Here is a 13,750-nt window from a genome sequence, read left to right on the forward strand (position 1 = left end):
AGCTTGAGCTTTAAGCCTTCTGAACCCAGGAAATGGTCTACAAAACTCAGTGAGCAGGGCTCTTCCCCACCCCACGGCAGCTCTGTGTCTGCATGCATCAGTTTGTATAAGAGGTTGACAGAGTGACTGATTTTTCAGGGAAAAGGATCCATCATTTTTACATATTGTTACAGATATCTGTGGCCCCAAAAGACCTGGGATAAGAACACAGACTCTGCAAGAGCAGGAAGTCTGTATCTCCACCAGCCAGCTCAGTGTCTGGCACAGAGCAGGCACTCAATGAATATTTGCCGAATGAATGAACAATCTGGAAGATAAACCTTGCTGACCTCCGGGACCAATGTGGAAACTAAACCTTACTCCCTTCGAGGACCAGGGGAACCAATCTATGAAGCGAGCAGTGGGCTCAGTCCTTGGCATCCCCAACACCACATCACACCCCATGCCGTAAACTCTGCCAGTCACACTCCCATCCGGGCAGCTGCAATCTTGATAACAAATCAACAACTTGTCTTTTTGTTTGTTTGTTTGTGGCCACACGCTCGGCTTTTAGGATCTTAGTTCCCCGACCAGGGATCAAACCCAGGCCCCGGCAGTGAAAGCACCAAGTCCTAACCACTGGACTGCCAAGGAATTTCCCAACATGGCTGTTTAAATATTTATGTATTCATCCATACATGTTCGCTCCAGAAAAAAATGCTCAAAATTACAATGCTTGTTTTCTTGAAGTTTAACCTTCAGTATTTTTTTGAAGATAATGTCCATCACACGGGGTCAGGTTTAGCTGTTCTGTCCCTCAGCAAGGGGGCTTCACTTACACAACACCCTTGAAGTGAGGGAGATATCTGAGACTCACACAGATGCCCTTAATTTTTAGTGTGTGTGTGTGTGTATAGAAATCAGAACTTTTATACTAAGGTAAAATGAGAGTATGAGAATATTGCCTCTACTACAGTTCTATTTTACTCATTTTATCATATTCATCAATACATCCTGACTGACTGAATATTATAAATACACTGTAAGCTGTAGGAAGATGACTGAACTAAATTATGAAAGAGGTTGGAAACATAATCACCAGAGAGGGCTAATGATAAAAAGTTCCCAAGCTCTGATTACTTCACAAAGTTATCAGTGAAATTCCTAAAGATTATAAACTCAAATGCTTTACTCACGCTTTTATATAACTTTAATATCTGCTTATTAGGGTGAAGGGTATCGATTTAAATAATAGTGACACTATTCTTCACTTAACAGTTTTCCGACTACCTAGGCACTCTTCCAGGCACTAGGGACAGAGTAATGAAACAAACAAAATTGTAGCCTCTTAGAGAGTTTACACGTTAGTCAGAAAAACAAAAAATAAAATATATAAGGCGAAAATAAATCAGACGAAGGGATAACAGGGGCTTGGGAAATCATGAAGAGGAGCCATTGTAAAATACTTAAGGGTCACTCATTAGACAATTCTTGCAAATTACAAAGTAAAATGGAAGTTGCCTCAGCCAAACGCAAGAAATCCTAAGCTATTCACTCTAGTAAACTCATTTGCAAGATTCAAGGCATTTTCCTATGCAACTACTTTCGGAGTTGAAGAGACGTGAGCCTCGAGTCTCCTTCCATACGAGAATGGAAAAAGAAATCAGAGGTTAATTTACAATAGCTAAATACCATGACATGAAAGGCATATATTGTAACTTTTTTTAAAATAAAGATTTATTGTGCTGAGGTGCCCCCTACCTGGCATTACTCAAAATTTTCTGACACCATATTGTGGTAACTTGAATATTCATGATTGAATTCACAAAAATGTATCTGAAGTCAGCTAACAAGGGGTCGAGAGAGGGAAGGCTGCTCAGAGAGGGTCACCACCAGGAATGCCAATTGGGAAGACAGGAAGCAGGTGACCAGGTTTTTCTGGACACCTGTACAAACACAGTGTGACAGTGGAAAGGGTTAAGCTAGATCAGGATCAAGCCCATCAAAGACTTAACTGCACATCTATTTTGCCCGTGCAGAGTGCCGTATTAGAGGTCACCATATGTATTACCTCATTTTGTCCTCCTCAAAATGAGTAAATCTCTTAACAAGTGTTAAGATAAGGAGTCTCCATGTTAAAAACATAATGGCATAAGACCTGCACACGAGCAGGGCAACCCTGGGATCTTCCGGTCCCCGCTCCACACTAGTGACTTTCACGGAAGCAAAGTGGACTGATGACCCAAATATCTACCAAAAACCCTTGCCATCCTTGGACCTCAATTAGTGGACCACAAACCGCAGTGGCTAATAATTACTGCACAGGGCTCTGCACATTTGCCATACTTTCTGGGTGACACAAGGGATTTTTCAAGGTATATTTGAGTTCATTCTGAATTTACTTATAATTTTTACATTCTTCAGAGAACGTATAAACTAATCCCTTCCCTTTCCCCAAGATATAAATGTGTTGCAAATATCACTGCTTATATTATATGTATGTAACAGTCTAACAAGGGTAAAACGTAGACTCTCCTACACTGTCATATACCTTGCTTTCATGTGTTTTACATATTAAAAGGCAAGAGGCCAAAATTTTCAAAATAATGGGTAAAAAACAAAATACACATTAAAACAAATACATAGCTATGAAGAGTGAGAGGTCAAGAAATAGAGTCCATCTAACTACAGGAATAACATTCAGTATATTTCTGGGAGTAGATCCATGAAGATAGGGTATATTTACATTTCTTATTTACAGGGGGAAAATATAATAAGCTTTCATAAAGACGACTCTTAAGAGAGTAAGGAGTTATTAACATATCAACTTTCCAGGACTTCGGTGGTCCAGTGGTTAAGACTCCAAACTCCCTATGCAAGGGGCCAGGGTTCGATCCCTGGTCAGGGAACTAGATCCCACATGCATGCCGCAACTATGACCTCGTGCAGTCAAATAAATAATTAATTAATTTTTTAAAAAAAAGAAAGGGGCTTCCCTTGTGGCGCAGTGGTTGAGAGTCCGCCTGCCGATGCAGGGGACACGGGTTCCTGCCCCGGTCCGGGAAGATCCCACATGCCGCGGAGCGGCTGGGCCCGTGAGCCATGGCCGCTGAGCCTGAGCGTCCGGAGCCTGTGCTCCGCAACGGGAGAGGCCACAACAGTGAGAGGCCCGCGTATCGCAAAAAAAAAAAGAAAAGAAAGAAACAACTTTCCAAAAAGCTCAGAAGTCGATGCCTGCCTTTTATAATACTCCCACCAAAAAAGTCAACGACATCCAAAGAAGCAATTGTTTACCAACTTCCAACTGGCATTATCCAAGAGAGCACGAGGAAGCAGTTAAGCTGATATATCTGTATTAGTCCTTCAAAGAAGGCTAAGGAGACCTAAAGTGAGTCTGGTATATTAACATATCAGTTTTATAAGCATTAAGGGAATCTCTGCTACCCAGGCTGTTGCCAAACATATACACACAAAGGGATGGAGCTATTGAAAAGAGATATGGAGTTTAACTACACAAAGAAATCACTGCGAGCTGTGCCAAATTCCCTTTATGAGCTACATACTATTGTCTATCTTAAAAGAAAAGCAAAGTTGACTTTATACCAAGACCAAATGATTAGTCAAAATGTCAAAGACTAAACACATTTAAGTCAACAGACATTTTGAATGGCTGTTCGTTGGCCTTCGCAGTAGGAGGGTGAAGTAGAAGAAACAAAGGACAAGGAGGCAAGATGTGCAGACTGTGATGCTGCCATCTGTGAAGCCCGGGTGGTAGACCACCAGATGATCCTCAAAGGCCCTTCCGGTGGGACAAGTTATGATTCTAAACAAAGGCCAACCAACGTCACTTCACGCTCATTCATACCAAAATGTCCCAATAAGTGGCAATGACATAATGAAGTTTATTAAAAAGAATCATTCATACAACTGTGACACCAAGGAAAATCCTCTTCCCTAAACATTAAATGCAGCACTATTTACAATAGCCAAGACATGGAACCAACCTAAACGTCCAACGACAGATGAATGGATAAAGACGTGGCACATATATACAGTGGAATATTAGCCATAAAAAGAAAGGAAACTGAGTTATTTGTAGTGAGATGGATGGACCTAGAGTCTGTCATACAGAGTGAAGTAAGTCAGGAAGAGAAAAACAAATACTGTATGCTAACACATATATATGGAATCTTAAAAAAATAAATAAATGATACTGATGAGCACAGTTGAAGGGCAGGAATAAAGACGTAGACATAGAGAATGGACTTGAGGACACGGGGGCAGGGAGGGGGAAGCTGGGGTAAAGTGAGAGTAGCATGGACATATGTACACTACTGAATGTAAAATAGCTAGTGGGAAGCAGCAGCACAGCTCAGGGAGATCAGCTCGGTGCTCTGCGATAACTTAGAGGGGTGGGACAGGGAGGATGGGAGGGAGGCTCAAGAAGGAGGGCATATGGGGACATATGTATGCGTATGGCTGATTCACTCTGGTGTGCAACAGAAACTAACACAGTATTGTAAAACAATTATATTCCAATAAAGACCTATTTTTTAAAAAAAATGCATACACAAACCCAATGCATTTAAAGTTACAAAGTAACTAATCAGTACTCTTGGAAAGCACCATGGTCCAGAAAGCACTAAGGAACTGACGAGGAGACTAAGATACAACAACTAAATGTATTGTGGGATCCTGGATTGAATCCTAGACTGAAAAAAAAATCGTATTAGTAAACAAGTGCCAAAATTTGAATAATGTTTATAGGACAGTTAACACCGTACCAGTGTTAATTCCCTGATTTTAAAAATTATATAGTGGTTTGAGGAAGTTAAGGACACGAATTTTCTGTCTGTTTTTGCAACATTTTATAAGTCAAATTATTTCTAAATGAAAAGTTAAGAAATAAATGAAAGTAAAATAAAGACAGTCTGGGAAACAGAATGAGTTTTAGAATCTAAGAGACCTCAGTTGAAGCCCACCTATGGGAGTCTCTGGCAAATTATCTCAGTCAGTCACAGTTTTCTCATCTGTAAAATTAGAAAAACAAAAACAAAACAAAACAAAACAATCTACCTCAAAGAGTTGTTATAGGAATTCAAGGAAATAATTTTATGTAAAGTGTAACACCTGGCACCTTACTGGTTTTGCTACTAAAAATGACTCAATATTTTTGAAAACTTACTTTCAAGACTTCAGTCTTTATCTTGTAACTTACTGTGGTGTCATATTAAGTATACTATTAGTGTCCATTTGCAATCCAGATATATTTAAATGATTACTCAAAAATTACTAAAAGATATTTCTTATTTTCCTAGACTAGTAAAACCTCACAAGCTCATGCTTTACCATTGCAGAATTTGTAGAAGATACGACAAGGACTCCTTGACACATCCCTGCCCACTAGCATTAGGGAAAGCGCCACACTGGAGAAGAGAATAGAGAGAATACTTACTTTTAAAAAAGGCAACAAACTCTAAGTACTCTAAAAGCTCTTACAGATTTATAATTAAAACATGAGAATCTTGCACCACACTGTATGTCTGTGATACGCCCCTGAGAAGGCACTTATCACAAAAATTAATTTATTTCCCTTTGTCCCCTTTCACAGTGAGCTCCTTGAGGCCAGGGCTATGTTTTATTTAGCTTTTCATCTCCCTGGGGCCAAATGATACACAGACCTATTGTGGATTTCTATTAGGAGACATATAATGAATGTTTAACTACTATACTTTGATAGTTAAAATTTTCCTATCTTTCAGGCACTGATTAAGCCACAATCTCTACTAGGTAACTAAGTATGCTTTAATATTATTTAAATGACATTTTAAAAATAAGTCATAATTCGGGGCTTCCCTGGTGGTGCAGTGGTTGAGAGTCCGCCTGCTGATGCAGGGGACACAGGTTCGTGTCCCAGTTCGGGAGGATCCCACATGCCACGGAGCGGCAGGGCCTGTGAGCCATGGCCGCTGAGCCTGCGCGTCCGGAGCCTGTGCTCCGCAACGGGAGAGGCCACAACAGTGAGAGGCCCGTGTACCGCAAAAAAAAAAAAAAAAAGTCATAATTCAAATATGCACCTTTATTCATGCTTACTCTCCCTTTAATTACTCCAAGTTAAAAAGATTTCTGCAGACTACTTCTCTCAGCTTTTTATTTTCAAGTTCATGGATTTACATGTCATAAATTATTTCTGTTAGTATTACTATAACGATTTTTAACAAGTACTTTAAAAGTACTTGTTTTAAACAAGTACGAAAGCACCTACTGTGTGGTGACATTAAACTATGTATATTGTATGCAACTGTGTGCGTTATCCAACTTACTTTCTCCCAACAACTCCAGAAGATATTATTAATATTATGCAGATGATAAAACTGAGGCATAGAAAAATGAACTGACTTGCCCAAACTCACACAGCTAGAAGCACCCCGACACCTGGCTGATGTCAGAGCCCACGCTCTTCCTGTCTTCACCTTCTTCCCGTTGCGCCTAATTTTCTAGTAGAACTGAGGATAGGAAGATAAAAGTGAAGAAAGACTATTATAGTGTGATCAAAAAGATAAATAACCATTATGCTAACCCAGGCCTATCCTTTTCAAATCACTTATTTTGGAAATACGGGTCCACTCCCAATATTTCAGGAGCTCTGTAGGGAGAGATGTTCCACACATGTGTCAGATACGCAAGGAAGAAAAAATAGGATCAGAAATGGAAACATTACTAATTACCCAATCAACTTTCTACTCTAAATGGAAATAGCCATTCATAAATCCCCTTTCTGAGTTCAAGGGTAAACATTCGAACCATTTTGTTCACAACATCAAGCTCCTGGCTAGAATAAATAAAATCCGAGGCCACTGTGTTGAAGCAAAGAAATTATTTTAATCTGTCCCTTTGATTACAGTACCCAGAGTAAGGACATGTTACTGAATCCACACGGGCTTCGATCTGAAATTACACAAGGCTAAATCCTGAAGACAGTATTTCACTCATTCATTCAATAAGGATTTGCTGAGTCCCTACTATGTTCCAGGATCTCTTTGGATACTTGAGATACATCAGGAACAGATGATAAAATCTCCACCCATGAAGCTTACACTCTATTCACAGTGACTCTTTTACCTACAGCATAACAAGAAAATCAACCTGAGCAACTCTATGCTAAGAAAAACTGTAGCTTCTCTGGCCTCATTTAAGAATAAACAAGAAAAATCCAGGCCACATAATGGCCTTTTGTATGACTTTAAATTTCAGGTAGACAAAATTTAGGAAGAAATTTTTAGAAAATCTAGGAATCCAGCTCATGCAAGGCAAGCCCATTAAACGGACCCATGTTAGCTTCCAGAGATGAGTAAGCCTATCAGCTGCTATATCCATCTATGCAACAGTGTGTTCTCTTTGCAGATGGTTTTAAGTAAAAGGAAGGAAACAGCTATAAACGATGAGAACTAGAAAGCTAAGAGTCATTCAAAGAAACCAAAACACACTGTCAAGAGCACTGACACTGTAGTTCATGGAAAGCACAGTTTAGCATCGTATGAATAAACCATTTTGGTTTTCACAGCACTCCTCCATGAAGAGTTCAACGAGAAACATTGCACTCCACGAACAAAGAGTATTGTGGTGTTTGCTTTCAAGGTGCCACTTAGCTTTGAAAGCATGTAGCTAATATTTTGCCTGTAGTATCCAACAGGCAGGTGTAAGAAGAGCAAACATTCCTCGGGTTTTAAAAATAGCAGGATATTATAACTTGGAAGGCAAGCCCTAACATACCAAAAGCCAGAGATCAGTAGACTCTATTTAAAATAGAACTTCCTCAGTGCTGTAGCACCTTCAAACATACCATTGCGCAAAATCAGATTAAATGCTTCCCAGAGATCCTATGATTGTCCCTTCTGCCAAGTGCTTTCCTTTGAATAAAAAAAAAATACAAAAAGACTAAAAGAAAAATAAAAGGTATTTTGCCAAAAGGATCATTCTTACTACCTTATGCTTTAAAAGAAACATATGCTTGTCAAACTGTTACACATCTGATCCTCACAACAATCCTGGGAGACTGGTGGGGTACACAGCATATCATTTCACAGATGAGAAATTAAGACAGTAGGGTTGTCTCATAAGGTTGTGCATGTTGCTCACTGCACAAGGTTTTCCAGTCAAGCATGCCATTGGGCACCTAGAAGGAGGAGCACGTTTTTCTAACTTGCATAAGTAGCCCCATACACCTCCCACTAGCCCCATTTACTGTGAGCTTATGGATGTAGACCACCTAGATGATGCCCCTTTCTAATTTGCTCAAGGGCACACTATAGGCTGGTGAAAACTTTCCCAAGGCCACCTCAAAACTGCTTTTAATGAAGGAAGCACAATGATTGGAATCCAGGTGTACTGACTTCGAGTTCATGGCTTTAAATAATGTACGGTGGGGACCTCCCTGGCGGTCCAGTGGTTAAGACTCCTCGCTTCTACTGCAGGGGGCACAGGTTCGATCCCTGGTCAGGGAACTAAGATCCCGCATGCCGCGCAGCCAAAAAAGAAAAAGAGAGAGAGAAAAGAAAAGAAAAATGAATGAATAATGTAAAATAAGGTGAAAATTCTCAGAGCAACTGAATTTACCGACATCCTAGAGACAGTCACATAGCCCCATCCAGGGATCTCTGAAGGACTGCCTTGTGAATAGGAAGAATGCAAGTGTCATGTCCATAGAGATAACACTGTCCCACCCCTAGACCTTTTCTGCAAATGTTCTCCTCCACTTTCCCTAGCCTTACCTTCCAAAATATCCTCCTCAGTTTTTACTTACTATGTGCCAGGCACTTTGCTAAGTATTGTATAAGAACTCTTCCAGGGCTTCCCTGGTGGCGCAGTGGTTGAGAGTCCGCCTGCCGATGCAGGGGACACGGGTTCGTGCCCCAGTCTGGGAAGATCCCACATGCCGCGTAGCGGCTGGGCCCGTGAGCCCTGACCGCTGGGTCTGGGCGTCCGGAGCCTGTGCTCCACAACAGGAGAGACCACAAGAGTGAGAGGCCCGCGTACCGCCAAAAAAAAAAAAAAAAGAACTCTTCCAGATCCTAACTGAACCCAGCTAGAGAAGCGACCTCAGCTATAACACATGGCACCTAAAAATTGCCCACCTGAGCCCAGTCAACTCGTAGAAATGTGAGAATTAAAAGCTTTCCATCAAAAGCTTACCATTGGTTTAGGCCACTAAATCACCAGGGTGATCTGTTACACAGCAGATAACCAAAACAATGCATTTTCTCACCCTCGCACCTTCAAAGCTATACCCTTAGACCAGGCACAACCGGTCGGAGATGAATAGACCCTGAGAGAAGACTGCAGGCAATAGGAAACTGAGACTGGATGAAGAGCACACAAAGCAGAGTCTACAGCACTGTGTTCCTTCAGTGTTTATCTGAGTGTCTATTATGTGCAAGGCACCACAGCCTGGTGATTCGGGGGTGTGAGCTTGGAGTCAGATGTGTTGAAATCCTGGCTCTCCCACTTGCTAGCTGTGGGAACTTGGAATCTGAACCGCAGTTTCTCCAGACCATGGAATGGAAGTCAATCATAACTACTTCCTGAAGCTGCTGGGAGGAGTAAAAACGATAACGTATGACAGCACTTCCTCCCCCGCCCCGCTGGCCTAGGAAACTCATCTCACGTTTCAGCCATCACTTCACAAATGTCACTTTCTCGAAGAAGTCTTCCCTAATGCCACCCTCCGGGACTTCACAACACTGTGAACTTTCCCTGTGTAAATACACATCATCAGCTGGAGTTACGTGTTCACTTGTTAATCATTTATTAATGTCAGTCTCACCCACCAGAGACCATCAGCTCCATGAGAAGAGAGTCTGTCTGTGGTGCCCTACACCCAGCACAGAGCCTGGCACACAAAGTGTCTCTAAACACCTGCTGAATGAAAGAAAAGCATGTAGCCCAGAAGCTTGACACATGCCAAGTACTCTCTAAATGAGAGCTTGGCACTGTGCTATGTGCTTCTTCAGGAGTGAGACCTACCCCGAGGAAGGTTAGAGTCTAATGAGGGAAAAGACACATGCAGTAGTAACTACCCAACACTGTAGAAGACGGTCACTGAGGCCCAAAGTGTCCCTCCAGCTCTGACAAGGCAGAGATTGCCTCCTGATGAGGACAATCCAGAAAGGCTTTCCAAAGGGGCAGTGACACTGGAGAATCCACACTCCAAAGTGCCAGCCCTAAAACAAAAATGGGGTGTTGGCTTTTTCTCTTTAGGGCCCAGAAGCCTAGCCTAAGGCAAAGTCTACAGCACATCTGTAATTCATTTATTCATTCATTTATTCAATCATCATTCATCAGATTTGTACTGAGCACCTAGTAGGTACCAGGTACTACATACAGGAGATAATTAACAATATTAACCAGCTGACATTCCCCCGCCCAAAAGGCCTCCATGGCAACATCATGTTAGCCAGGGTCCTACTCACTCCTTTGTGACCTGGGCCCCCAAGTGCATCCTCTAATGGAGGTCAGGTCTTATCACTTAAAAAAATCCATCTCCCGGCTTCCAGGTGGCACACCGGGAGCACTGCCGGTGGCAGCTGTCCAAGGCAAATTACAATTCTTGCAAATCTTCCTCAAGATCGTGAAAGCCGAAAGAAGATCTGATACAACACTCATCTGTGGACAAAAAATGTCACCTGCCATTTCAGTGAACAAACGATGTTGTGGCCATAAGTCCTTCAGCCTCTGCAGCCATCCCCAGCGGTGCACCCTGAGGGGATTCAGGACAGAGAAAAACAGGATACAGGTCCTAGATAGGTAAGGCACTTATCAAAGGAATTTCAATGAGCCCATACTCTTGCATTGTTCCATACACAGAAAAACACTAATTGCATTAACTTGAGATGTCTCGTTTTCTTTAATTTGCAGTAATCTTTGTATGGTCAACTATCCTTTTTTTGTTTGAACTCCTATATATCCTGGCCCCTCCCTTACCTCCTCAGACCAGCCCCAAGGAGCTATCTCAGAGGCTGTATCCAGGCTTAAGTCCTCAGCAAGTCTGCCCAATAAAACATAATTCTCAACTTTTAGGTTGTGCTTTTTTTTTTAAGTGGACACATCTTAGATGCAGAAACTGAAGCCTAGAGAGAAAATGACCCTTGACCAAGGCCATCAAGTGAACTAACTAAAGGCAGAACCAGACTAGAAAGAAATTTCCCATTCTACTGTCACGAGCCACAGTCCCAGGAGCAGCCCTTGAGATAAAGAGGGCCACTGAATATTGAGGCTAGGGTGCACAGTTATGGTAGCACAAACAACAACAATATATTTTAAAGAACTTAGCAAGCATCAGTCACTGTGATAAGCACTTTACGGGAATGATTTCACTTGAATCCTCACAACTCCTGAGTTGTTACTATTATTTTTCCCATTTTACATATTACAAAACTAAGGCATGGGGACTGCCCAAAGTCCCAAGCTGTTAATGAAAGAGAAAGTGGTGAGGTGGGAGATGACGGCTTCAACAGCCTCCACTATCTTTGAAGGAGTCAATGATGTACTAGAGAGATCGAGAAGCCCTGTGCAGCCTCACCGGGGCGCCAGAACTTGGGTTCCCCGCGACTCTCCCTACAGCTGGGGCAGGGTGTGAACGTGTTGCCGCGCACGGAGCCTTTCCCTCATCCTGGTGGGGGAGCTCTCAAGGAAATCCACCCCCGCCCTCGCCCAGCACATCCCAGAGGCGAAACCCGCAGTTGGAAGGAGAGACCGACCGTGGGTGTGGACCTCCGAGCGGGCAGAGGGGTGCAGAGTGGAGGTGAGGGGAGCTGCGGGCGCCCGCTGCCCGGAGCGCATACCGCTGGGCCACCGGGGCAGCGCGGGAGAATGCGAGCCCCGGCCGAGACGGAGCGGGGCGAATACCTTTCGGAGGAAGCTGGCGACCACCTGCTCGAAGGGGTACTTGAACACCTCGTGCACGTCCACGGTGACCCCCATTCCGGCGCGCCTGCCACGCCTCCGCGAGCACACTGCTGCTGGAGCTCTGTATGTGCCGGGCCGCAGGCGTCCGCGCCAGGGTAGCCGAAGAGGCGTGGGAGGTTTTCTCTCCTCCTTCTTCAAACTTTCTAAACTTTATTGTCCAGAGAACCAGACAGTCGGTCACGCCCCCGCCCCCTTCCGCCAGCGTCCCGTCGGGCGGCGGGCGCGGGAGGTGCCGGGGCCCCTGGCGGTGTTGGCTGGAGGCGCCTGGAGCAGCCAGGCCCCGGCCCCGCCCTTCCCCGCGCCGGTCACGCCTCGTCCTGGCCACGCCACGCCCCCGACCACGCCTATGGACCCAAGTATACGCCCGGGAGCCGCGGCGCAGTTCCTTGGACGCTTGGACTTTGCCACTGGGGCTTTTGTCATCACCCCTCCTGGAGCCTTAAGCCGCTATGGGCAACACTAAAAAAAAGTAATAATAAATACATAAACTACCCTCCCTCCAAGTTTAGGGATTGTAATATAACCCCCCTCGTGTTGCCGAGTCCTGTGTGACAAAGACCAGCAACCGTACTACTCACACTACCCGGGGAAGCTGCCTCTGAGGCTTTAGGTTGCATCTCAGGTACTTAAAAATTGCCTGTATCTGCATCTGACTCCGTAAGGAAATCCTACGCTCATGAAAGGTTAAACACCATGGAGCAAGCAAGTGAATCCATTAATCCAATAATTTATCCAACATGTTACTTCCCGAGCACCTACTATGTGCCAAGCACTGTGGTAGGCACTGGATTCCGCAGTAAGGAAAGCACAGTGCCTGCTGTCAGATGATTTAACACCCAATAAACAAAATAGAAAAAGAAGCAGGATAATAGGTCAAAGTTACAGGCGGCATGATTTTAGCTCGGATAAATAAGGGAGGTCTTTGAGGTGGTGGCCTTTTCATTTATAAGTTTATAATCTCGCTTACACATAGTCATACTGGACTGGCAAAACCCTAGCCTTGGATAAATCCAGCTCTCCACTTACTCACTGCCTCACCCAAGCCACTGAAAGGGCCCGGAGGAAAACTATACACCCAGGCCTCTCTTTAGATTCATAACCACCAACCTCAAGGGGCCTTTTTAATGGTGCTTAGACAAAAACACTGCATTTCTCTAACCCACTTACTGTCCCAGGCTCCTCTCTCTTCAAACCTCCAACACCTCCCTCCCCAGCCTTATTCTCAGGTGATTACCTTGCTTCCTTTTTCCCTTAGTAAATAGGAAACATCTCTCTACCACACCTATCTACCCACCTGTCCAAATGCCCTGCCTTCTCTCCTGTTCTTGTGGACAAACTGTTGCCACTTAGTTGAGGGCCAATCTCTCCACTTATCCACCAAATCCAGGCATGGACTGCAGACGGTTAACAAACAGCTCTCCTTTAAAAAACTAACCAAAACAAGGCCCTGACGTCTAATGGCTGCAATTTTTGTGGTGTAAATACTCCCACCACGGCCAATTTGAAATGACCAGCATGGTGTCATTTCCACCACCCACTCACAATAGACATAACTGCAAGAACACAGACCATGGTAAAGGTAGTAATGAAGTTAGGAAGGGAAGCTTTTTGGATATCTATTACCTTTTAAAATATTGTTTATTTAATAATAAATTTATATAATTTAATATTTAATTACAGTTGTGTTTAACAACCAACTGATGAGGTTCAGAACACAGTATCCCAAAACATGCACCTTAGCATATAGGATATTTTAAGCTGAAGGAGTCTGAGAAAACAGCAGAAGCAGGAAGATCTCTCTGGCTGT

At 43.4% G+C, this 13,750-nt stretch overlaps 1 protein-coding gene across 1 annotated transcript in view; it reads right to left on the minus strand.

Annotated features, from left to right (window-relative positions):
* PRELID2 (PRELI domain containing 2) overlaps nucleotides 1–12,047 on the minus strand; it is an 81,593-nt gene extending 69,546 nt beyond the window's left edge. Inside the window, exon 1 of the mRNA XM_024752473.1 lies at nucleotides 11,884–12,047. Within this exon, the coding sequence (XP_024608241.1) occupies nucleotides 11,884–11,958 (75 nt within the window). The 5' untranslated portion in view covers nucleotides 11,959–12,047. The remainder of the gene's footprint in view (nucleotides 1–11,883) is intronic.
* Between the last annotated feature and the right edge of the window lie 1,703 nt (nucleotides 12,048–13,750).

The sequence above is a fragment of the Neophocaena asiaeorientalis genome, unplaced genomic scaffold, assembly GCF_003031525.2.
Source record: "Neophocaena asiaeorientalis asiaeorientalis breed wild unplaced genomic scaffold, Neophocaena_asiaeorientalis_V1.1 scaffold204, whole genome shotgun sequence".
Lineage (NCBI taxonomy): Eukaryota > Metazoa > Chordata > Mammalia > Artiodactyla > Phocoenidae > Neophocaena > Neophocaena asiaeorientalis.